We start from the raw sequence: 25,261 nt of genomic DNA, 5'->3' as shown, positions 1-25,261 counted from the left end.
ACACCAACTCTTGACAGCAGAATGCAGCGCAGACCTATGGCAATTTGGGCATGCTGAACACTTATGACGCCTCTAGCACCGACGCCTCCAAGCTCCCTTACAGCACCCATCCACAAGCCTGACCGCATGGATTGCTTCTCTACCAGAGCATGGCCAGCTTTGTTGAGCCTGTCTTGGCTAAATACACAGACACATCACAATCGTATTCCATGACCTCCAACATTCTGGACTTCGGTTCTCCAAGGGCATTCCCACTAACTGCACATTGAAACTATAATAATGTTATGTTACTTTGCATTTATATAGCGCCTCATGTACCATTGGTATGGTCTGAAAGCGCTGGTAGGTTGAACGCCCTTAGGAACCGAAGTTCAAGTCTGTAGAGAGTTGAGTGTCAAAGGTGCGTGTGAGCACCGGATGTGTGCAGCTGGTGTGACATTCTTGTAATAGCTGCTTCTTAGCGGTAGGTGTGGTGGTTGAGAGATCATGAGTAGGTTTGTTCTGGCAGGATTTATCCAGACCAATTGTGGCTGCGTTAGGCCTGAGAAGAACGCCTGTCTGGGGGGTGTGTAACCAGCAGTGTTTAGTTAGAGTGATGGGGAGTATGAGGTAGATGTTGGTAGGAGAACAGCTATACTGAATGGTGTCATAGTATTGCTGCGTTCTAGTTGAATGGTGGTGTAAAGGAGAGTAAGCATGGTGATGTGATACGATGGGTTACATGCTCTTTCAAACGTTCCATTCAATTTCAAGCGATTTCATGCAAGTCCCGTAATTCCATGCACTGCGGTCCTTTCCATGCACTACAATCCATTCCACGCACTACAATCCATTCCACGCACTACAATCCGTTCCAGTAAAAGGAGTTATAGTATACAATGAGTTTTTAAAATATGCAGAAGACCAAGGCAACCACCACATGTGCCTGCTTTGAACAGGCTCAGGAAATGAGTTGCAGGACAGGATCTTTCCTGATCTGGTCATGCAATCTTTTTTTAATGTGACAGCAGAGGCATGAACAGTTGCCGTCTCACTTGCATTTCTATTCCTCAAACGGGAGAAAGGTTTCTTCTTTTGAAGCACATTTTACAGTGTTCGGCCCATCACAGTGAAATGCGCTAGGAGCCTCTAGAACATTAGGGTTGGGAGAGTACTCCAGACACTAAATGTATTCAAGGCGGCTGACCAGCACATTTGCACAACAGCTGTGTCCCCTGGAAATGCACAGGTCAGCTTTGAGAATAAGGTGACCTGCTCATTTCCAAAAATGGGCAACCAAAAACTCCTTTGCTCCATTCAATTAAAGAAAAATGAGCCAGATGGGGGGTAATGGGCATGAAAGCAGTAGAACAGAGGGGGAAGTGGTGGGCAAGAGAACAGGGCACGTAAAATAGAAAACAGGGCGCATTGGTCCAGGAAGCAGAGGTAGTGGTGGGCTAGTTGGGGGGCAGAAAGGATGGGTGCAATTGAACTGGAGAAGGGATGAAAGATTCAGAATGCTTGAGAAAGAATGAAGTGTAGATTGTCTCTAGCAAATATGCTAAGACCAAAGCCATCCCAACCCTCACAAGTGAGGCAAAAGACAAGCTCAATTAGAAGGCCGTCAGAAACTATCCAGTTACCTGTCCGAAGAATCTTCCAAACTGTTGAAGGCCATTCCAGACAAACCACCTTTGCATCCATTTTGCTGCCAGGTATTCAGACTGCAGCTAGCGCCAAATGGTTACAGATAGTGCAGTGGGAAGGAAATGATCTAGTTGGCGAACGATAAAGGGCTTGGTCTGAATTTGATCAGAGTGAGCTGCGAGCAATACGGCCAATGACCCTGCAAAAGAGTAAGTCTTGGATTTACAGCCATGGAAGGGGCAGGTGAAAGAAGGATGGATTATGTTGCACGCATATGGGACCAAATGATGCAGACAATCCAATATAATAAGGGGCTCTAAAGAAATTGGAGACTGGGTGGAAACTGATGGTGCAACATGTTTTCCTAGGTCCCAACTGGTCTAGGAATAGCAGTGAAGATATTGGTTCCTAGCGTAGAGTTCCTCCTGATAATTTTCTGCATGTGCCAGATGGTCCTTGAATGTTGCACCAAGACTTTCCCAAACAGTACCTTGATGGTATTGATATAGCCAGATGGAGCTCCTCCTATCACAAAACACCATATATACCCACACCATGCAGATAGACCATGTATGGAGAGAATAGATCCCGGGGACATACCTTCGCCCCCACCAGATACGGAAAATGTAGGCCACTGGGTCGACTAAGCTGGGTGTAACTATTCTCTTTACATTACCTGAACCCCAGAAAAATATACCCAAGCTAGAAGTTTCCATTACGTGTGCAGGGTATGGGTGTCTGTTAAGATGGATTTCTGAACATGCAGAGGTTGAGAAGGCCAGCCTAGTTTCCTGGAACAGGGTAACCTTCTGGACAAGCCAGTCCAATCAAGGTAGCATTGGCAGCGGTCAAGACTAGGTCTGAGGAGGGGCGAGGGTGATCTGCAGCCCACAATCAGTACACAGCAAAGGAAACAAAAGAATTACTCTGGTGTATATCAAAATACATACACATGTATTCAAAGGTCTTTTAAAATCAAACAAGCACCAAAACCACACTACTATAAAACATACCGATACCAGTGGCCTAAAGGAATGGTACACGGGTCCACAACCTGTAAAGGGGCATATAGTGTGAATATACTTTAGGCAGTCCTTCACTTAAACCCCAACCAAGGCACTCCAGTCCCCAAGAAGAGTGGAGCCATATGCTCAAAAGTACTTTCAGATGTAGGTGCACGTAATAGTGCGGTAGAGCAAAAACAGGGTCTTTTGCAAGGGATGTAGCAGCTCAGGAAGGTGAGTGAGGCAGTAAAGAATAAGTTCCCACTATTGGAGGAGGGTCTCCCCAAGAGGGCAGAACAGGCTCCAAGAATTGGGAATAGGACAGTAGCACAGGCTACTTGAAGAGACGAGTGGCCCTCAGGGGACACTTGTGCGTAACAATGGATGGATGCGCCAGGGGCCACCGGCAAGGATTGCAAGTACTCACCGACCCAAAGCGCACTCAAACTTCAGCAGTAGTCAACTTCGGTTGCGGGTTAAAATGCTGCAATTGTGCGGCTCTAGCTTTCAGCGGCTGAGTTCCAGGGCTGATTGCGTGGCGGGTCAGTGACAACTTCTCTCCTGGGGAAGGAGGAGAAATCGTACCCATATCATATGGGATCGACTATTTCACTGCAGCTCATCTAAGGGCACAGCAGCAAAGCAACCTAGTCACCAAGGCTGGACAACACTGACCGCGTGCACTCCGGTTCAGGCATACTCTAATACCAGACCTGGGAATACCAAGTGTATTAAATTCGGCAGGAGTGCACCTTACACACAGTGCTTGAGATCTACCCAGTCTCAAGGGTCAACTTGAAACTGCAGCGGTTCCAGAGCAAGTGTCCTGTGCAAGGTGGTCAGTTCGCTGGTTGGCCCAGGAACACTTCCGAGAAGGCTTGCTTTCAGGTGGAGGTGCCGTGAATAATAGTTCCCACTATTCAAATGGGTCGAAGCACCTTTGCAGACCCAGGTTTGATCAGAGGCAGAGGGGCCCTGCGGGACAACAGCATGCCAAACCTTCCAGAGGGTCACCAGCAGTTCCTTGACTGCTTCTTGTTTTCAGGATGCTTGGATCCTAGGTTCAGTGAGAACTGAAGAGATCGACCAGTTATGGGTGTTTGGAGCCTTCTCTCATCTAGAATCTCCTTCGCACCAAAACGAAGATGACCCAAAGGGAGATCTGCTCACAAAGGCATGCCAGATGTGGACCAATCACAGACCATGGTGGTTCCAGTCATTCCCAGCGCACCAGAATCTCTGGAACCCAGGATGCATATTGGAACCTGACAGTCCAGCTCAGATCCTGGCGACAAGGCATGCAGTAGCCTGTGAAAGCTTTGGGTTTCGTGGAAAGTGCATGACCAAATAAGGACTGTCCCGGGTCTGCTCGCCCTGAGGAAGGCAAAGAGACAAGATGGCCATGTACAGGACAAAACCTCGTGGCATGGCCATTTTGGAGCCAGGCCACCTTTCTGTGCCAGCCACAGTAAATGCGGTTTGCATGCCAGGAAAGGGTTAAAAATATGCGAAGAGAGCTGCCACTAGCCCTTTCCAAGGCATATCTGTACTACCAAAAAATCCTCGGAGTCCAAGGGCCTTTAGAAACGGAAGGAAGACCCATAGTGCACTGTACTGTGTGCACTGTTCTGTCGTAAACAAATTCAACAATGGAAAGTTCTAAGGGAAACAGTCTCCCAGTACCGTCTGTCCATTTGTATAATATGCACATAACCAACCAAGGCTTGGCATATACCAACATAATACATACATTCCAATAAACACTTATGAAGTTAGTCTAAAATCAATTCCAATTAAAACACTTTTAGACTTTAGCCAGTAATTAGGCTTACCCGAATTGCATTATACTTTTTATTTTTAGAGTTATGCTGGGAGATTTTAGCTGCTAAATTAGGCTCAGTCACATTCGATTATGTATTTTGATGGGGGCCGTGGTAGCTGCCCATTACAACAATTTTTGTAATAATGCAGTTTGGGAAGCACTGTGTTAACGCGCGAGTGCATGTCTTTTTGTTCTCAGGTTTTACCAATCCAGTATGGCGGCATTAGTGGCTGCTTAACGCTTTAGCTATGGTGAGCAGGTACTAGAGAGGCTCCCATGGCAACAATGTGACGCGTTACCATGGTTTCCTAATGCCTCTTAAAGGGTATTCAAAATGGCGCCGGCTGCCTTTGCAATGTGAGCAGCCGACGCAAGTGAAACCGGAGTAATAGAGTAAGTAGATAATCTGTACTTACTCTGAGTATAGAAATGCTTTCATCTCAGCCCGCACACAATCGTTGAAAGTAAATGCTCTCACCTCACTTCGCACATACGCTGGTGCGAGTGGTTACATTTGTAACCTTTCCTGTCAGGACTGCCGTGCAAGATGTAACATAATAGCCATTGGACCTCTAATTCGAGTGCCTACAAGTATAATAATTGGGGCTTGAATGCCACGCTAACCTAAACAAAATGGACACTAGATTATATGGAGGACAGTCACTTCTCACTTGTATGTTTAATTCTTTTGTCAGAATTATTAAAGCATTTGGCTATGAAAGTATAATATTAGCAGCTACCCCACAGTAATAAAGGTATGGGGACCAGGACCTGTATGGGTATCCACTCCACATTTGATATAGGTTGCCTTATTTTCACTATGGGTGACCGTTTGATGATTATATTATTAGACTAAATTAGGGTTATTTTTAACTCTTCAATTCTAGAGTTTGTCCCTATTACTGTATATCGGACAACAGTCCTACGGATCTTTTCAGAATTACGTTGGGTAAGCAGATTGTCTAATGTGTATCTTATGTTTTACTTTTCTAAATTAGGATTCTCCTTAATCCTTCAATTGTACTAATGGGTACTTTGATCTCTCTCCATTTATGTTTTGTTTTTACATCTTTGTGTTCACTGTGATGTTTCCTGAACCCAATCAATCCTCCCCTTCACCAATTCTTGTTTGTCTGAACCAATGGCATACATGTTTGTAAATTACTAATTTGATATGTTATATGTAATTTTGAATTTTTTTAATTGTGGTATGAATGGTAATACTTCAATATATTAATATGTTTGAACTGACATAGCCCTGATTTGACAAAGGCTCGTGGGAGCCGAAACGCGTTATCAAGTAGAGGGCTTATGCAAACAACCCTTACTATTGGCGCTGAGTCCTGGAATCTTTTGTGGTTTTTCTGATGTGTTTGACGGTATGGGCTTAATACCCGTCTGAATCCGGTGACCAGCGACAAGTAAATAGGAATCAGTGAATCAACTATATTAACACGTGGTAAACAGGGATTGTAAGGAGTTTGCAAATAAGCCCCACAACTTTCTCCAATTAAAACAATACCAGTAGATCATTTTTAGAATTGCTAAAAATTCATAAAATGTAAAAAAAAAAAAAAAAGAATCTGGTTCATGTCGTTACTGTGTAGTAATTGCCATATATCCATTTTATTTCCATTGTTCCTGGAATGATCATAAGCCAGTAGGTATTTTGTGCGCAATAAGTTCAAGCTTTCACAATAGCATACAATGTGTTTTGCACATTCAATAGCCATGGATCCACAGAGTCTACGAGATTCCCAATTTCACTCCTAAAATTTCTAGGGTCTAAAATGTTAAACTTGGATTATTCTACATTCAGGAAATGCAATCTGGTCTTTAGGTCTGACCAAATATAAACCACTGTTATATTTGGTTGCAAGATTAACCATATTTTGTTCTCTGCTATGGTCCTGTATTAGTCTTTTCAGCGTCCATTAATCCTTGCAATAGATTTTGTTTATCCAGATTCTTGAATGTTTTTCATAAATTCAATAAAAGTATAATTATCTAATCGGAGCAATGTCATATATAGCATTACATTTTTATAGTCTAGTACATCACTTGCACTAATAAATTACATTCTAATAGTATATATTCGAGGTAATAATGTAGGCACTCATATCTGTACAATTTCAGCTTCACATTTATCCAATTCATTCTTAGAATGTGGGCCCCAGATGTCTGCCTCATAACAATACAATTTTAGCAGAATAGAACATAGTACTGATAGAAAAACCTCCTTGATGACCCATAAAATTGTTCAATACCATTGTAGCAGTCATACATTTTGCTTTTGTCTCTTGCCAATGTTTCCAACAGAGTTTGATGAATAATTACATCTAGGTATTTATGATCTACAATTTCGATCTGCTGATTGTTAGACCATTTAGACATCTAAATATTACTGGCTTTTGTGCTACCACGAAACAATTTAGTTTTCCGTATGTTAATCTAGGTGATTAGCTGTTGCATATCTTTCTAGACTATCCAATTTAAGCTGTAGTTCCTTTGGTGTATAATCTAGCAACAAGAGGTTGTCGGCATAACCTAACCTTGCTGTTCCTAATTTGATATTAAAGAATCGAGCTACTCATCTCATGAATCAGCAAGGTAAAGGTTAAATAGTGTGGCTGCTAATACGCAGCCTTGCTGGACTCCTCGCAGTGTTGCTATTGATTGTAGTTTACCTTCGGCATCAAGTCGTACTCTTACAGAGGCATCACTATATAATTAAATCATATGCAATAATCCCAGGGTATACCCCCATGCTTTTAATTTAGCCCAGAGGCAATCACACTATTGTATCGAATGCTGCAGTGAAATCTATAAAGGATCCATATACTGCAGCTTACGACAAGTCCAAGAAAATTCAATGGCGGCTACTAGATTTGCAATATTGAGAGGTCGACGAACCTGCTCAAAATCGACTGATCACTGGAAGAAGATGGTTTATCCAATGATTCAGTTCAATAAGTAATAATTTTGTGAATCTTTTTGCAGGAATATCCAACATCGCCAACAGCCTAAAGTTAGCTGGTTCTTTCCAGTCACCGGATAGAATTATGCTTCTACGCAATGATTGGGGGATTTGACCATCCATTGGAACAGCATATTCAAGGCTTGAGCCCATTTGGCAGGAGACAGCCGAATGAACGCATTACAAGTGCCATCTGGGCCCACTGCACATGAATTATGTAGATTAACAAATTTGGTGAGAGTCTCAACGGTGTAGGTACCTTGCCATACGGTTTCATTAAGGGGAACAATTCCTCTAATATTTTAGCACCAAGCATCATCTTCACATGGGCTAGCCAATCACATTCAGTTACACTATTTTCGGCAAACTTTTCGTATTATTTATGATAGACCACATCCCTAGGCTATTTTTATTTTTGGCTTTAAGGGCTAGATTGGTCTTCTCCATAACTTATAAAATGGCACCCAAGCCATTGTCTTTTGGCATATCTTATTTTTACAGCAGCATGTATGCTTTTACAATATTGCAGTTCTCTAATAGATCTGAGTTGTTTTTTGCTATATGTACTTAGTCATAGGGCTTTTTGTCGTGGCATAGATTCATCTTTCACTTTTCGTTTCTGAATTGTAACCATTTTGATGGACATCTGTTCAAATTCATGTGCGTCTGGTCGCCATAACTAGGATATATACTTTCAAGTTCAGCTTATGCCACCATTTCCCCCTTCTAGTTTAGCAGGGTTGCAAGTAATCCTGTTACCAGCACAATTCACCCCAATATCTCCATTCGCCGCTTGATATTCTGTCTGAACGTTCATTGGCAGTAGAGAGCAAAATGAAGAGGGGAAAAACTAGAGCCACTTACACGAGTGGCAGTTCGATCACAATCACCAGAGTATTAACATTTAAAAACATCAATTGGTATTTATCAAATAGTGTAACCCACATTTCCCAATATTAGAGAAACCATTCATTAGACGTCCAGACCTCCGACATTCTGTTTTCAGGACATTAGGGTAGATTATCCTGGCATTCAGATCACCTAGAATGATAATGGGGTGTAAGGGTCATTTTCTTCCAAGATTCTTGTTTGACTGTCAATGAATACCATTAGGGGCATTATATATTAACTACCATTTAATTATTGCCACCACCATCAATGTAGACCAACAAGTATTTGTTCCTATCCACGGATGCATAATTGAGTCAAGTCCACCTTTAGGTCCCTCTTATAGCAGGGCTTTGTATGGTGCACCGGCCATCTATTTTGCATGTTACCTGCAGCGCTACTAAACAAAGCTCATCAATATTGACTAGGAGGCCATTGTCACTGATGTAGCGTGAATTCATCTTGTGTTCCAGGATAAAATAGAAATATCACCAGGATCGATTCACAAAATGTGTTTTAAAAGCTACCGGTAACCACTGCCAATAGCCGTCTAGATTAGATACATCCTATTCACGGTCTTTATGGGCATGTCAGGTTCCCCATAATAAAGTGAGCGAAAACCCAGCGAAGTGCAGCAGAAGGCTGTGCTTAAATGGCAGAAGCCTGGCTAGGCTTGTCAGACCAGAAAGTTGGGGGTTCACATCTGGAGGGAAAATCTTTGAACAGTGCCCAAGGGGATTATAGAATGGCAGCTGCTAGGTTACTCCATGTTGGAAGTGCGGTTCCGCGTTTTGTTTTCCCGTTGGTGGTGTAGCAGCATGGCATAATGGAGTTGGAATTATTTTCCCTTTCCCAAGCCCCAGAACTGAACGGTGAGAATGTGGAATGTGAACGGCAGAGTGGGTTTAGGGCTGCATCTTCCCCAAATGACAAATCCATGGGAGCCAGGTTAGAGGTCCTGAGCTCCAACATGCTCCGTTTAGATTTAGGGCACTAGCGCCACCGGGACAATGGCCACCCTATTTGAACTGCCAGGCCGTTGGAAAATATAGTACATAAATCTGTCAGAATTGGGCAGATTAATGTGGTCTGCGAGAGCATGGTGGTGTGCCATCGGTGGCAACTGATAAGGGGGTGAGCGAGGAGCAGAACATTTCGGATTTGTGATACCAAGAGTAAGAAGGGATGCCAACAGAGCTAGACCAGAGGCAAGGTGGGGCACATGCGTGTCTGTATCAAGGGACGCACACTTATCTCATGGGCCAATTTGACCTCAGTTGCCAGAATTCATGCCAACGACCAGGTGCACACGCCATGTCACTAGGCTGATAGAGCAGGACATCCCAGCTAACTCATAATCTAGTAGCTGGGAAACGAGAAACTAGGGAGGGGTAGATCAAGATGTGGCCATTCTGTCAAGGGACTATAGGGAACTGGCAGTATGTATATAGGTGGTAGCCAATGAGGGTGGGGGGAGTAATCATTGTTCACGTCATTAAACGATTTTTTTGCTTTATGTCACTTTGGTTCTTCAGTACCTTCTGATACCTCTTAAGCATTTTTCCTTGAAAGCGGTGAACCAAGCCTTTGTGTCAGAGGTCTTCCCTTACACCTTCAAACCTGGTTAGCACAGGGTTGTACTTAACTGCTCTTACTGGAGCTCAGTAGTTGAGCGTAACCCACCCAATTACAGCAATAGTGCATTCGAGTATGTTAGTACCTGGTATCCAATCCCAAAAGAAACTAGCATTGGCAATGGTAACAGTTTGGACTTCTGTAGCATGGGAAAGGCACTTGCCAGGCACACCCGTAGTGTTATTAACTGGTGATTAACTGGTCATTTATGGTAGCAGGTGCAAAATGGTTAGTACCTACCTGTGCATCCAAGCACAGTGCCTGGCAAAAGCTAAACACTTGCACACAAGCCAAAACTGTTGGCTTTGCCAATGCTTGTTTTTTTCACAGGACATGCAGATTGCTGAAAATAGTGGCTGATGGAATGCATGGTACAACATTTTTATAAAACCAGTAGCAGGTTTACAACTCCAATTAAGACATTAACCCTCAAGACTGCAAAAAAAAAAAAAAAACACTGGCAGGCACTACAAAGTTTGATTAAAGAGTTCCCGTGAGGTGTTTTGGGCTCAGAGCGGTAGGAAAGGCCATAGGGATATACATGGGCAGGCAATGAGTGGGCACATGAGCAAACACCTACAGTATCCCTCCCCATCTGTACTCTAATGCAATAGTTTAGGCTCATCAGTGTCGCAAGCCACAACTAAGAGCCCAAACAAAATAGTAAGTGTGCATTTCTTGGCACAAAAAGGGGCCTGCGATTGACAAATCCTGGGGTATCAGAATGCAGACTACTACTACTATGAAGTCCAAAAGCTGCAAGCGCACAGCTACAGCACTTTATAAAAAACAAAAAGTCACCAATTTTCCAAACAGAATTTATTAGTACACAACCCCAACAGGACAGTTTTCCTTTTAGAAGAATGTGTTTGGTCTCTTGGTGGTAAAACGTGGTCTGTGCTGGCGACGCAGAACTCTGTGTGGAAGAGGGAACTTGATTTTGGAGTTCTGCAAGCAAAACGAGAAATGTGTCAGATTGCAAAAAACACTGTTTAGCCTCTTTTGTAGCACTACTGAATGAAAATAATGAACACTGTAGGTAAAGACCGGAATCTATTAACAGTTGTCGAAAATCAATGAATGCATTTTGCAGATATTTTTGGTCAAGAAAAGCCTGTGACTTCAGTTTTAAGTGAGAAAAACATGTAGCTCCTTCTGTTTCACTTTCATGACCACTGCGGCTTATGAAAGGCGACAAGGTACATTTTAATGTCTGCATCCCAGACAAGAATGTTACAGATTGAAGTAACGTTCTTTGGGTTTTGGGTGCAATTTAAGAAAAATTAACATTGGCACCAACATGCAAGTGAGCAGTATGCAGTGAAATGAGAAGCAGAGAAAGCAGACTGAAGATACTTAAGGAAATCAAATCATGGTGCTCTCTGAAACGAACTTTCAAAGTGCATTTTTAAATTACTTTTTTAAATTACGAGAAAGCTTGTAAAACAAGTAATTGTTCATTAAGCAGACAGAACAAATGACAGTATTTAGTAAACTGTGCAACTGAAATAATGTGTCCTAGGAGAAGGATCGCCCCCCCACCGAGATCAGCACAGCCAGTTGCCCCACTAGAAATGTAGTTATACATACGCTTGAAGCTAACTACCTACACTGACCCCATGTTGGACAGCTCAAATGCACTCTCAGCTGACAGCAGCAAATCTGCCCTTTCGTGACTCCGAAGGCTATGGGGCTTGGAAAGAACAAGAGAGGCAACCAACTAGCTTGTGAAGTACACTTCCATTTGCAAATCTGCATTCTTAGCACTCTGAAATTAGTCCCCTGCAGGGGACGGCGACCCAATTTGTTTTAAATCATTTTGTTTGCTTTCCTTCCTCGTGCCAGGGTTGTTTGTACTTCCACTGCACCCATGTTTCCATCAGTACTCAAATAGGATTTATTTCGTTCAACAGTACGTGTACATTTTTCACACTTGTCGCATATGAACTAGAACCTAAAGGCAATTTTAGTTATTGTGTTGCTTAAAGCAGGAACCTAACTCAAGAGCAGCAGAGAGGATGCCAGCATATATTGGGCTTGGTACTTTATGCAGTAGGGCAGTGCTGTTGGGAGAGAAGAATCTCCTGCCCTGCTCCCTGAAGCAATGGGTTACGCAGATGGCACTGGTACAATGATTAAATGAAAAACCTTTTCCCATTCAATCGAGCTCCCTTCCAAACACATGCGTGTATAGTAACATTATGCTAAGAAACCAAGTTACAGCATTGAACGGAAGAAAAAAAAAAGCAAGGCCAAGCTGGGAGACCTCCGATTGCAGCAGTGAAGTAAATGGGAGGGTGAAGCAGAAAATGGGTACAAAACATTAACACGATACTTTTGACAGTGGTATGGTGTACAATTATACACACGTGGGAGGGGGCTAAACGGAAGTGGTCAGTGGCATGATATCTAAGGCGCTATTGAGGGCGGATTTCAATTGATGGAATCACAGGCTCATGCAAGCAGGACATTCCAGATGTAGAAGTGGATGGATGAAGCATTGTAGGGTTGGGAGAATTGGAAGGATTTATGATGCTTGGAGACGCAGCCTGGGTCAAGGAACGAACAAAGATGGGAGCACACAGTTCAAAAGTTGAGGGGCGGGTTCAATGACTCGAGATGGCTGAGGTTTTTTTTATAACAGTTAAACAGCCATAGGGAGTGGTAGGTAGGGCCTCCCTTTCTTATATCAAGGATCAGTCCAACAACTAGAGTTGGAGTTGTTAACCTGAGTTCCAGGTAGTGTGATGTGGGGGAGGGTGTAGCGCAAAAGAGATAACTAGTATGAAGAATTCATCATGAAACAAATGCAATCAGTGGCAGATCGTATGGGAGGAAAAAGGAAAGCCAACGAAGAGTTGAAGAGGTAGTGTGATTTGGGGCGGCGGGGGGATGGGGTGCAGAAACGTGACTGTCACACCACAGAACTTCCCAGAGCAAAGTGAAGGTCAACATGTTCCATTAGCACCCTAGCAGGGGATAAAAGCCAAATCTGGCGACTTGGAATCGCTGGTGCAAGCCCGCCTTCCATACTGCCTCACAGCCAGCTCCAGCCGCCATCTTCTCCCATTCCCCTTTACCACCCCCAATTACCCGTGTGTTGTGGCGGCGCAGGCAACCACCGCAGCGGCTTCCCCTACCACCATGGAAGAGGGGCCATGAAAAGCCCAGCCATCCCTTTCCATGTCTGGCATCTTAGAAAAGCATTGCTTCATTGAACGGTCGCACATGCCGTTCAATGAATGGAATCCTTTTTTAGCACCCTGGGTTGCTAATGGCGTTAAGCACCTGTTTGGGCTGCCGGGCCGTTAACACCTGTTCCAGCACGTGGCACGAGTGCTTAACGCCACACGAAAGAATGACGAGCAAGGCCAGAACGCCACATGCCTTTTTCAGAGGGCAAATGAGGTGAGGTAGTGTCACGGGTTGCTGAAGGGCGGCGGGGGTAGGAATTCAGGCATTAGACAGTAGGCGGCATTTAAGGCCGTTCCTGTAGGACCTAGATTACAAGGGATCACAGATCACACCATTCAACCCAGCGCCCTTGGCCTTTTCGGGACCAAGACTGGAATACAGTTGCAAACAAGCGTATCAATATCTTCTGGGAACTTTCACAGGAATATAAAGATTACAATTAACAAGGGGGGTCCTGGGAGTCCCTCTGCCAGACATTAGTCTGGGTTACGAGAGACTTACCCAGAGTCTTTAGCTCACTATCTTTCACAGAGAAGAAATATCCCAAACATATCAGTCTTTGTCCTGCCCTGGGGCAGTCCAGCACCGGAATGCTAGGCAATTCTCCTCTGAACAACAGTACCAACAGAAACCCCAGACACGTGTTTCGATCTGTTTGGACCTCATCAGTAGGGTGGATATGTGCCTCTCTAAGAATAGTGAGCAAGGGGCCCACGTCTGGATTCCCCTAGTAACTTAGGGTGAGACCCAAAGTTACTTGAATATGCAAACAAGGGGGTCCTGGGAGTCCCTCTGCCAGACATTAGTCTGGGTTAAGGGAGACTTACCCAGAGTCTTCTCTGTGAAAGATAGTGAGCTAAAGACTCTGGGTAAGTCTCTCGTAACCAGGACTAATGTCTGGCAGAGGGACTCCCAGGACCCCCCTTGTTAATTTACATGAATATAAAGCATTTAGTGCTTGCAATAAATGCGGGTCTTCCATATATACCTACACACCCTCACACTTCATGGCAAGGTTGAACAGCCCCTTCACGTAAGGCTGGAGCCTTCTTTCTAAAACTGCTTACCATTAGGGTTACTGGTGGCTTGATCTTCAGCCAAAGGCCCAATAGTTTGCTTTTCTGGGGTATATGTACGCTGCTACTAGCCAGGGATATAACTACACTACCCCACATGTGTTCACATACAGCACACGTTCTGATTACAAAGGGGCAATCACTCACCTATGTCTTTTGCACGTTTTTAGGCCGGTGCTTTTCATACGAGTGGGTTTTAGTTAAGTAATGGATATTTTTAATACATTACATTTTTTGTTGCTTCAATTGCGTTATTTAGCGGACACCTTCAATATTAACAATTACTCCATTACACTGAAGGGATGGAAGAATTTAGGGGTGGAAGAATTAGCAGCCATGTTTGAAAAATTATGGGGTACTACCAGATCAGAAACAATTGTACCAATGTATCCGTAGGTTTTTAGTTTCCAACACATGGTCATGCTAAGAGAAGAAAAAAAACCAAAACGGTATTTTCATTTAAGATTTCCCTTTTTTGAGGTCCTACCTTGTCCCAGATCTGAAATTTCCCAAAATACATTTTGTTGACTGGTGCTTATTGCACTAATGCCTTTTTCTGAGAAGCAAAAGCCTATTTTTGTTCTTCTCCCAGTATAACCATGTGTTGGAAACTAAGATCCTAATGATACATGGTACAATTGTTTCTGATCTGGTAGTCCCCATAATTTTGCAAACATGGCCGATTAAAGCTTTATATCAGCTAAATATCGCAACTGAAGCAACAAAAAAGTCCCTAGGCTAAAGTTGTACATGAGAACACATGCTTAAGTTCTACACATTGGTACATCCATCGCATTCCCCAATATTAGAAAAAGCAAGTCTACTCACGTGGAACTGCTTGACTGCAGGCCTACGGCACTTGCTGGCCGCAATCTCTTCGACCTTCATAATCTGAATAGAATGGGCTCTGGCGCGATGGCGAGCACCCATATCCCGGTCTAAAATAAATATTTATACATGAATAAATGGACTGCTAAAACCAATTTTCATTTCTACTTTCATGACAATTCATTTCAAATGCAAGTACTGGATGTAGGAATCAAATTATAAAAACTAAGACTGCAAATTGTGATTACTTTTGTCATTTATTCATTTCATTTGTTACACGTGCCCAGGACCCAGAGGTATCATGGTACTAGATTACATATAAGAGTACAGTTCACAGTGGTTAGAGATAATCATGCACACTTGTTAAAAGTGAGGTTTTGTCTGGTTTGCGAAATGCAAGGTAGGATGGTTAGTTTCCGATTGCAGGTGGGAGCGATGACAGTGAAGCAAAAGCCGCCCCCCGATAGTTTGGGTGAATCTGGTGGTAGTAAGTGAGAGGTTGGAAGTAGGGTTTGCAGATTATTTTTTTTGGAGGAGATGCAGCGCATGAGATAGGGAGGGGCTGCGTTGTAGGGGCAGCAGTGAGTGGAAGAAAGTATTTAAATTCAATGCGTGCTTGACAGGAAGCCAGTGGGCATCGGATTTGGGAGATGTGCTCTGAGCGTTTGAGGCCCCATACAGGCCTGAGGGCGTTATGTGCGAGCTGTCGTTGGTTCTTAGTGGAGATCCCGGCTAGGATGGCATTACAGTAATCAAATTTGCTGCCGATTGCCCTGGCATGGTTGAGGCAGTTGCTAGGGGGTGAGGAATTGAGGAAGTTACGAGTATGATGCGGAGGTGGTCATGGCCTTAACATGTTAAGGTAGAGTTCGGCGCCTAGGTAGACCTCTAGAGTTTTGACATGGGGAGAGATACTGTTTCCATCAAAGATGGAGGTGTAAGCAGAGTAAATGTGTGAGAGATGGTAGGGGGAGCAGATCGAGTAGCTAAATTTTATCATTAAGGCAGAGGTGGTGGTTGGTCATCCAAGCCTCTATGAGGTTATAGATGCGATTTATGTTTGTGCGGTAGTTTGAAGAGAATCTGGGTGTCATCTGCAAAATGTGTAAAGTTTAGAGATTGTAATGGCCATCAAACAGGTCCTTTGTGGAAGTGTTGTAAAGTGTGGGGAAGACGCAGGAGCCCTGTGGGACTCCATAGGGCACTGGGAAGGGGTCGGCTGCTTCTGTGCCAGCGAAGACCCTAGAGGTTCAGTCGCACAGGAAGGATTAGACCGCTTCTTGGGAGAAGTTTAAGGAGGTGGTGGAGGAGATCGTGGTCCACGAGACCAAATTCTGCCGAGAGGTCGAGTAGCATGAGAATGGCGCGGTACGAGATCAAGTTGTATCTTTAGATCGAGGAGGGTGGATTCTGTGCCATTTCTAGGTCTAAAGCCAGATTTATTTTGTTTGTAAGGCACTACACATCAAGTAAATTGTGTTTCAAAGCTCCCACAGGGCGTGGGGGCAGGCGTAAGTGCTAGGCGTTTTAAGAGGAAAGTGCTAGGGAGTGAGCAGCTCTAAGTACCAAGGTGGAGTGGTCAGCTGCCAATAAATAAGTGCAGGCATGTGGTGGCATAGGCCAGAGGGTGCCAGGGCAAGTGCTGGGGTGGGCAGAGGCTGTAGTCAATTGGAAAGTCGGGCCCTAGGAGGACACACAAGGTCCCCGGTCACCAATCTCGGCAACTGGCGTTTGAGGGAGGAGGTGAAAAGGAAAGTCATGGAGCTTCCGGAATTTCAGACCCGACTCAAGACTAAGGAAGGGGGAGGGCGATCCATACAAGGAAGCCTGCGAAGGAAAGATCGGCCACAAGCTTGCTGTTTAGCGAAGCGCTTGACACAGTGGGTGCTGGAGGAACGTAAAGATCTGGAGTGTAGAGCAAGTTCCCCAGCAGCCTTGTGGGTGATGCAGAGGGATTTCAATGCAATCCTCGCAACAACCGGGAGCCAGCAGAGATTTAGGATTTATTACACGCACCAGGTACCCTAGGGCTTAAGGGCAGACTCTCATACAATGAACCGAGAACAGGGAAGCATCCAGAGTGATACATGCTCCCAGGGGCAGAGAAACCGTCTAACTTGGACTTTAAGAAAAAAGCAAAGTCTTTTTCTTATAAACTTCTGTAGAGGAAATAGTCCTTAACATAGGAATTCGGGTATTCCAGGCCAAGGGGGGGCGCTAAACCAAGGCACCAAACCGTGCCTCATTAGTGTTACAAGGTGGTATGGTCAGATCAAGGACCTGGTATATTTAATTACGATGGCCTCCGTAAGGCCCATCAGGCATTTGTGGGTAATAAGTAGAAGCCTAAATGATATCATAGCCCGAATCGGGACGGTAGCCAATGAAGACTTTCTTGGCTCAGATACGTGGTCTCTCCTCTGAAGTCATTTAACAACTCTAACCGCCCCATTTTGAATTACCTGGAGTCATTGAGTCAGATTGAGGGATGCACAAAAGCAGGCTCCAACAATAGACCAGTTTGGAACCTATTACAGCCCTAGCTAGAGTCGCCCGATTTTTTTTCCCCGATAAAGGGTCGCAGATGGCAGAAGAGTGATGAAATAAGAAAACCAAACAATTCACCTGGGCCTTCATGTTCAGATTTGTCTCGGCATTTACCCAGGGTCTTCACCTTTCTCATAACCTCAATACTACAATTGGCCATTTTGAAATTGTTGTACATCGTGCCCAATTTCTCAAGTTTTACTTCGGACCCTATGAGCAAGTGGTTTTTGAGCGGTTAATGGCAAAGCCGTGCTACCATCCAATTTTGTATCCTTTTGTACACTTAACATAAATTCCCCCCTCATGATGCAAGCCAGAGATGCGGATGACGCATTGCCTATCATCCGTGTAGTTTGCAAATATAATCCCTTCTTGTTAAAGCATTTGAAAAAAGGGGATCATAGAAATATTATAGAAGCACGGGAGAGGCATGCTCCCAGCGGAACACTGTATAAGAGTGGTGGGATTCGCTCCTGCCAGGTCACTTGCGACTCTTACTCGCCTACCCTTCAAAAAGGAGATCCATTGGGTTGCTGCAATGGACAAATTGGCATTGTCCCTTAACCTGGTGGACAGAATAGTCCACCAGGTCGGAGGCTGCCGATAGGTCGAGGATCATAAGTAAGGAGATTTGCCCTTTGTCCATGCCTTGTAGAAGATGTGATTTTAAGGCTGCGAGAGCAGTCTGTTCCATGATTAATTCGAAAGCCTGATGGTAATCATGAAGAATTTGGTTTTGCGCAAGAAATAAGCAACTGCCCAACATTTTTGTGGTGTTAGTAATAGGCCTGTAGTTCCCACGTTTTCAACTCCCATACAACTCGTACTTTTAAGTCGAGCAATAGTTTTGGCCAATTCTTCAGAGATGAACATAAAATGGAAGGTTGGCTGCTCCTTATCCTTAAGGACAGGAGTGCTAGTCTTCCAACTCTTTGTTTACTCAGAATGAGTTTTTTTCTCCCATTACTGATTTTTCTAGTTTTTAAACAAGGCCTGTTGAATTCTGTTTACCAAGAGTCCTTTTTTTAGAACAGGGTCTTTTGTGGGGCCAAGGGTATACAATTGCTCCTTTAATATTTTTTAAAAGTTCTTATCAGATTTGGCGTTAACCATTCTAGCGTTGAGTGACTCCTTTCTGGCTGTAAATACTGCTAGTTTGTACTCGGCTGCTGCTACGCCGAGTGTTTCTCCAAGTTGACGGCCAGCGTAAAAAAAGCTTGCATTTTAGATTTAAGTTCCTTAAGATCATTGTTAAACCAGGAATCTCTCTGCACTATCGATTGAGTTTTAATCTTAACTGGGGCACACTTCTATGTGGCCAAGCCAAGAGTTCACCAAAGTGGCTGAAATTTCTTCAAAATGGTATATGTTTCCAATTTTACTATTCAGGGCAGTGGCCCAAGCAGTCTGTTCACGTTTTTCCGACTTCTAATGGCTAGAGACATTTTGGGCTGAGTAACTATTAAAATATGCAATCTGCGACTGAAAGCATATACAAAAATGGTCCGACCATGGACAAGGCTTTACCTCTGTTGGTTAGGTTCATGTTCAGTGACGAAACCCAGTCCAGGGTATGTCCTTTAATATGACTAGGGTCTCTGATACAATGGGAGAAGCCCAGTGAGTAGAGTGCTCTCCATTACTTTAGCGATGGCATGCGCATTGCAACCCAGCCGAAGATGGAAATCTCCAAGGAGTATTAATTTGGTATTGGGTTTCAGGAAAGACTTCATAAGAGCTGGGGTCTGATGTGGGGCTCGGAAGAGTAAAAGGATGCCAAGTGAGGTTTCAGCACCCATAACTACTTTAAAATTTCAGTTCCTGGGATGGTATCAATCTTGCTTTCCCACGTTTTCAACTCAGATCTAATAAGTGCTACACCTCCCCCTCTATTCTTCACTATCCTGCCTAAACACGTGGTAGCCTGGGAGAGCCAGTGCCAGAGCGGGGTCGGCCACTTCATGACTCCATGTCTCCATCAGGGCACAGAAGTCTAGATTATGGTCTACGAGCAGCCACTTAAGTGGCATGTTTGGGGAGTGACCTTGTGTTAAGTAGCATATATTTTAAGGAGCACTGGGGCAGAGAGACTTTTGTAGGGTTTTCACCTGGCACTAGAGTGAACATGGACTGCTTAGATTAGAATAGGTCTATGGTTTATGTGGTATACTGACGGAGAAGCTATGGTTTCAGGTGATAGCATCACTAACAACTCAGACGCAGTCCCACCCATGCGGGCCTGGAAAGCAACCTCATGTGGGGATGCAGCGGTGAGGAGATAAGAGCGTGACATATCAACTGAAGTATCTGTATTACAGCGCGACCCAAACTCAGTCTGAGAAAAGCTTGGGGGAACTGGGTCCTGCGAGGATAGCAGTAGGGCAGGTGTCAGTTTGCACATTATCTAGAAAAACCTGGTGCATGCATCGTGCATCTGATTTGTCTCTGGCAGTTTATGGCTTTCAGAACTTCCACAATTCCCATTTTGAACACTTACTGCGAGGTTTAGAGTGGGGTGGCCCGACTCCTGAAACGAATCGAACCAACTGGCTCCTTTACGTGCCAGACATGATCCTAAAGACTCCACAGGAAACTGTAGTTCTTGGGTATTTTCCAGCTCCAAAGATGCTGATGGCTATATTTGCAATGAATGCTACATTAAGGTGATGGAAACCATCACAGCATAGGCTGCAGGCTAATTTCAGTTAGCCAATCACTACAGAACATAAATAAAAATCTTCCTCCTAGAATCACAGTACTAACCTAAACATGCCTATTGGCCAACAATGCTAAAATTGAATAAAAGGCTAAGGAATAGCAGCAACGTGGGTCTAATAGCTAAAACAAAAGAACAATGTGGTCCCTGGTCTTGAGGCCAAGGATAAAATCCATAGCTCTATTCTGGATTAGCTGGAGAGGTCGTAGAGAAGAGGGTAGATCAACCCTTTAACTGCCATGGGTTCCTCCTCCCAGCCCCCTCCAGTGCCAAGGCCTTTTTGGCGATTTTGGTATTTCGCCATTCAATGCCTTCTAACGTTTTCTGTCATCAACCCCTTAAGTGCCATGGACAAGGTATCTCGTCCTTGGCAACAGGGAGGTAATCCCAAGGACGAGATACCTTGCACTTAAGGGGTTAAGGAAAATGCTATTGCAGTTGTCCATCCTAGAGAGATGGACCAGAGATCTAGAGACAGCTTCTGGGGGAAGTGAGGAAAGTAAGAATTCGTTTGAGGTGGAGTTGAAAGTGGGACTTCTTGGCAAGGTCCTGAATGTGAGGAAGGAAAAGAGTCAAAGGTGACGCCAAGGTTTCTGCTGAAGGACAAGAGCCCATAGAAGATGGAAGGATTCTCAGTCTGGCTGGCATTGAGGCAGAGAGCATTGAAGTACACCAGGACTGGACGGCAGATAGGCAGTCAGGAATGATGGAGTAAGGAGAGGGTCTGAAGGAACTTTAAAGGGTTGGGTCATCTGCGTAACACTGGAAGTTAAGGGAGAAGGTGGGAATGAGGTGTGCAAGCAGAACAAGATAAGTGTGTAAGAGCCAGGAAGAAAGGTTGGAGCCCTGGGGGACACCACAGGTTGAGCTAGGGGAGGAGAAAAAGCCCAGAATAACCTGGACAGACATTGAGAAAGGAAGTCGGCCAGTCCAATGCCTGCCCTCATACACCTATGGTATCGTGGAGCCGTTTTATGAGGATGAAGTGGTTGACCATATGGAGAGCAAGTGGAATGAGAACATCTGGAGAGTTGGAATCAAGAGATGCAAGGATCTCCTCATGGGTGTTTGGAAGAGCAGTTTGTGCCTCTGGATGCTCTGAATCCAAACTGATGGTCGTGGAGGCAACCAACGAGTTCAGCTTGCCGGGTCAGTTGGGGAAGACCAGCTTCTCCAAGAGTTTCCCCAAGGTAGGGGGTGATAAGATTTGGGGTGGCAGTTGGCTGGACAAGACGGGTCTGCAGAAATCAATAAGTGCAGGGGAAAGGGCCAATATTGTCCTTAATGGTTCTGAAGGAGCAGGCGGAGACCTGTTAGAGGACACCTTGATTGAGCGGACAACTCGTGACTTCATCAGGTGGGAGGAGAGAAAGGCAGAGAGGATGGGAGGCGGCGGGGCAAGGGACACAAGGGTGCGTGCGATGTCATGAGTTTTTGCAGTGAAGTGTGTGGCCAGTACGTCAGGAGACTGCTGATGGGTTGGCTAGTTCCCTTCAGATTTTCAAGAGTTCAGCTGTGTTAGTAGCACCAGAGACGTGAGCCCTTTACATTTCCATACACAATTTGTAGGAGTTACAATATCAAAAAGTCTTCCAAAAACAGTAAGTATAAACAAACTAGGTTAGCCATCATCCAAGCTAAAATATCGATAAAATAAAAAATATACAGATTCAGAGACAAAACCAGTAACTAAACACAAGGTTCTTACAGCATTGAGTTACTGCATTTGCAGTAGTCAGGTCCCTGTATTCTCTGTACATGTTGTGAGTTCCACTTCGAGAATCATAGCGCAGCCAGATACCAAAGTTCTTCACCCTCAATGGAGACTTCTCAAACACCTGCAGGATAAATAAAAACCAGCAATGAAATCCGGGTAGACAAAAACAAAGCCTTTTTTTTTTTACTAATTGCACATTTGTCTACCACGCTAACTGTTTTGTTCCAACTCCTCCTAAGGAGCGAAAGCTGCCACCACGGTTTGCGCACAGGACCGGATCATGGCAGAGTGAGCTTTGAGGCATCGCTCAGTCGACCAACCAGCATGCTAAACAGGCCAAAATGAGACTGGACACAAACTAATTTGCCCTTTCTTTGTGCCAATGGAGTGCACGCGAGACCGATTATGCAAGATGTCAGTGATGGGAAGCAGGGCCGCAGTTTTGCCTGGACTACATGTTTTCAGGGTGCATGTGTTCTAAATATATAGAAGAGCCCTCAGCTGTACGCAGGTACCCTAGGGGTTGATTCTCCTTCCCATGTATGCACAGACTACAGTTTACTGTACAGCCTTCTTTGAAGCCATAACATTAGGCACTAAACAAGCATTAAGCAACATACAGGTCTTCTATCCCCACCCCCAACTCCAAGGGGGACAAAAAAGTAATTCAAATGCATTTTATTACCAATATTGCAAACAATATTGTAGATTATATGCAATTAAGGTTCCAATTAGAGCAGCCCATTGATTTAGTCATCACTGCCCAATGTAGAAAAACATTTCACTGTACATACAACAGGAAATACAAATACCGAACCTTAACAGTACCTAAAACACCCCACAAAATAAAACTGCAACCACCAAAACAGACAGGTCACCGACATCACGGAGTGTGGCACCTTCAGTTTCACTTTCAGAAGCACTTCAGCAATTGAAAGGCGACAAGGTTCACATAATCTCTGCACAACAGACAAGAACATTACAAAGGAATAATGCTCTTTGGGTTTTGTGTGCAAGTCCCTAATAGAAATCACAAACGCAATGCAGGATACTAAAGGATATATCGTTAACGATTAGTAGCTTTGAGGGGGTGGGGGCATTAACTGCCTGCTGGGACAGATGGGGTGGGCGATAAGACGGCCACCCTCGATTTTTGCAAATCTGCCTTTTTACATAAACGCAATGAATGCCATTGAAAACGTAATGTGTTTATGTAAAAGAGCATAACGATTACATGTGCATGACCAACCTTAAAACCCCTTTAAAATGTATACCATATCAAGTTACCTGGCCGCAGTAGACAATCTCTCCAGAAGCCTTTTTCATTTTCTTAAGCTGAGAAACGAAGTACCAGAACCGGGATTTGGCCACCACATGGTTGGGTGCAAATATTCTCATGCGGTAGAGGGGAGGGATTTTGGCTTTAAGTGTAGGCAAGGAGCGCCCAACCACCTTGTATTCCCGAAGCTAAAAAAAAAATGAAAATCGTTCCAAGTTATGTTAAATGGCGATTCTCAAAACGTGGATGCATGAACATGTAAAACAGTATACACTAACCACCCAACATTAAAACAGTATACACTAACCACCCAACATTCGACACCCAATAATTACCAAATGTAATGTAGTACCTTCAATTTCACCATCACAAACACGAACAGTTCATGAAAGGCGACAAGGTGCAATTTAATGTCAGCACACCAGACAAGAGCATTACACAATGAAAAAATAATGATCTTTGGGTTTTGGGTGCTTTTTATAGACATGCTAGGATTATTTTGCAATACTGTTAGCCCATGTAATTGCATAGGATTACCAAGAAGCCAACCGCGCCCCTTTTAAGGGGGTTCCCAAATAAGTAGTTATATCTGGTGTTCAAACCCCATTAAAACCCAACTGCCCCAAAAGCAAGTTTACTACTTCAGAAAAAGGAGACGTGCAGCGCTTTTAAAACCATAGGAAGATCATTGTGGAGACTCCTTTTAACCCACATTTGCATAGCCCTTTTAGCCTCAATACAATTTGACATATACCGTAGCACACACAGAAGATGCAAGTGTGCAGTGTCTAATTAAGGACGACTCAAAGCTTATTCCGAATGCCAGTTTTGGCCCATTTCAAATGCCAAACCCAGAGAAATATCCCCCCCAAATGTGTGCGTGTACACATATATACACACACTACATGGCAATAGTCGAGCACCCATGCCAAGGGTGCTTACAGGAAGCTTCCTGCCCACTTAACGAAAGTAAATAACTGCTAATCAGGTGCTAACGAAATATCTTATTTATGAAAATGGGCCTCATCGATCAAGAAATAAGGCATACCTTGTTTTATAAAGCACGTGCATACACGATACGCCAAAGCGCGCAGAGATGGGATATACTACACTGGGCGTATTAAGCAGGCGGCACAAGCTCAAATCCTGTAGATCAATGCGCCTGAACAAAATAGGAACACATTACGCTACATTGACCTGAAAAGAGTAGTGTAGCCAATGGAGGGCCCCCGCAAGAACATGAACGGGCGTTGCACTGAAAACATATGTAGTGACTCGAACCTAGGTGCCGATATGGACATCTTCTCCAGTCACCTGTCAAACCAACAACGAGTAGACACAATCCTAGCTCACACCACTTGGTGGTGGCCCAACACATCACAGGGACGGGCTTAACGTATAAGAGCCCGCTGAAAGAAATGCGCTCACCAGCAACTACAGTGAACAAGTGAACCATGCTCCAGTCTTGGACTCGCTCAACTCCCAGACCATATTGGTTTATTTAGAGGAAGCCGTGGGGTGCAACGAGCGTCGGCGGCAGAGGCCTCTGCCTTAAGCGGGCTCCGCATGGTGGCTGCCGCCATGCTTGGGCACATTCCTCCCGCCGCTGTGCCCGTGACAGCCGGCTCACGCCTTGCGGCTGCCAGGAAGCGCACACGCCTCCTGCCCACTCACGCAACGCCTCTCCGAGGCTGCCAAGCGTGCCCAGAAACCAAACAGCCACGACTGCGAAGAGCGTCCTTACATTCCCCGACGCCTTCATGGTGCCTCGACAGCGGCCAGCGAGGAAAAGGAAGCCCAGGCTCCGAAACTCTCTGGACGTCACCGGGCCGCCGGAAGCAGACGCCTGGTCCCCCGATCCCGAGCGTCGATAGGAGGAGAACTGGAACGTTCTTAGAGGTGATTGGCTAATATTTCAGTCACTTCAATTCATCGCCTGTGGATCACGTCG

General features: G+C 44.5%; 2 protein-coding genes and 3 non-coding genes across 7 annotated transcripts in view; 1 reads left to right on the top strand and 4 right to left on the bottom strand.

Annotated features, from left to right (window-relative positions):
- N6AMT1 (N-6 adenine-specific DNA methyltransferase 1) overlaps nucleotides 1-25,261 on the top strand; it is a 454,595-nt gene that overhangs the window by 171,577 nt on the left and 257,757 nt on the right. The window lies entirely within an intron of this gene.
- LOC138514343 (large ribosomal subunit protein eL20) lies at nucleotides 10,753-25,210 on the bottom strand. 2 transcript variants are annotated; one of them, XM_069629791.1, is made up of 5 exons: nucleotides 25,055-25,210; nucleotides 23,319-23,498; nucleotides 22,023-22,152; nucleotides 15,052-15,161; nucleotides 10,753-10,900 (listed from the first exon to the last, which is right to left on the bottom strand). In XM_069629791.1, exons 1-5 carry the CDS (start codon nucleotides 25,070-25,072, stop codon nucleotides 10,808-10,810), a joined length of 531 nt encoding a protein of 176 aa, XP_069485892.1. In that variant the 5' UTR covers nucleotides 25,073-25,210; the 3' UTR covers nucleotides 10,753-10,807. The 2 variants fall into 2 exon arrangements, with proteins under 2 accessions (XP_069485892.1, XP_069485893.1); XM_069629792.1 differs by having other exon boundaries at nucleotides 24,739-25,096.
- On the bottom strand, nucleotides 11,094-11,225 carry LOC138514823 (small nucleolar RNA SNORA68). The gene has a single exon (XR_011281969.1). It is a non-coding gene; the product is annotated as a small nucleolar RNA SNORA68 (small nucleolar RNA).
- On the bottom strand, nucleotides 22,920-23,048 carry LOC138514822 (small nucleolar RNA SNORA68). The gene has a single exon (XR_011281968.1). It is a non-coding gene; the product is annotated as a small nucleolar RNA SNORA68 (small nucleolar RNA).
- LOC138514824 (small nucleolar RNA SNORA68) lies at nucleotides 23,652-23,787 on the bottom strand. The gene has a single exon (XR_011281970.1). It is a non-coding gene; the product is annotated as a small nucleolar RNA SNORA68 (small nucleolar RNA).

Source organism: Ambystoma mexicanum, chromosome 12 (assembly GCF_040938575.1).
Source record: "Ambystoma mexicanum isolate Mex_15411 chromosome 12, UKY_AmexF1_1, whole genome shotgun sequence".
In the NCBI taxonomy this organism is placed as follows: domain Eukaryota; kingdom Metazoa; phylum Chordata; class Amphibia; order Caudata; family Ambystomatidae; genus Ambystoma; species Ambystoma mexicanum.
Note: the sequence above shows the minus strand (reverse complement) of the source record. Positions and strands in the feature narration are given on the sequence as shown.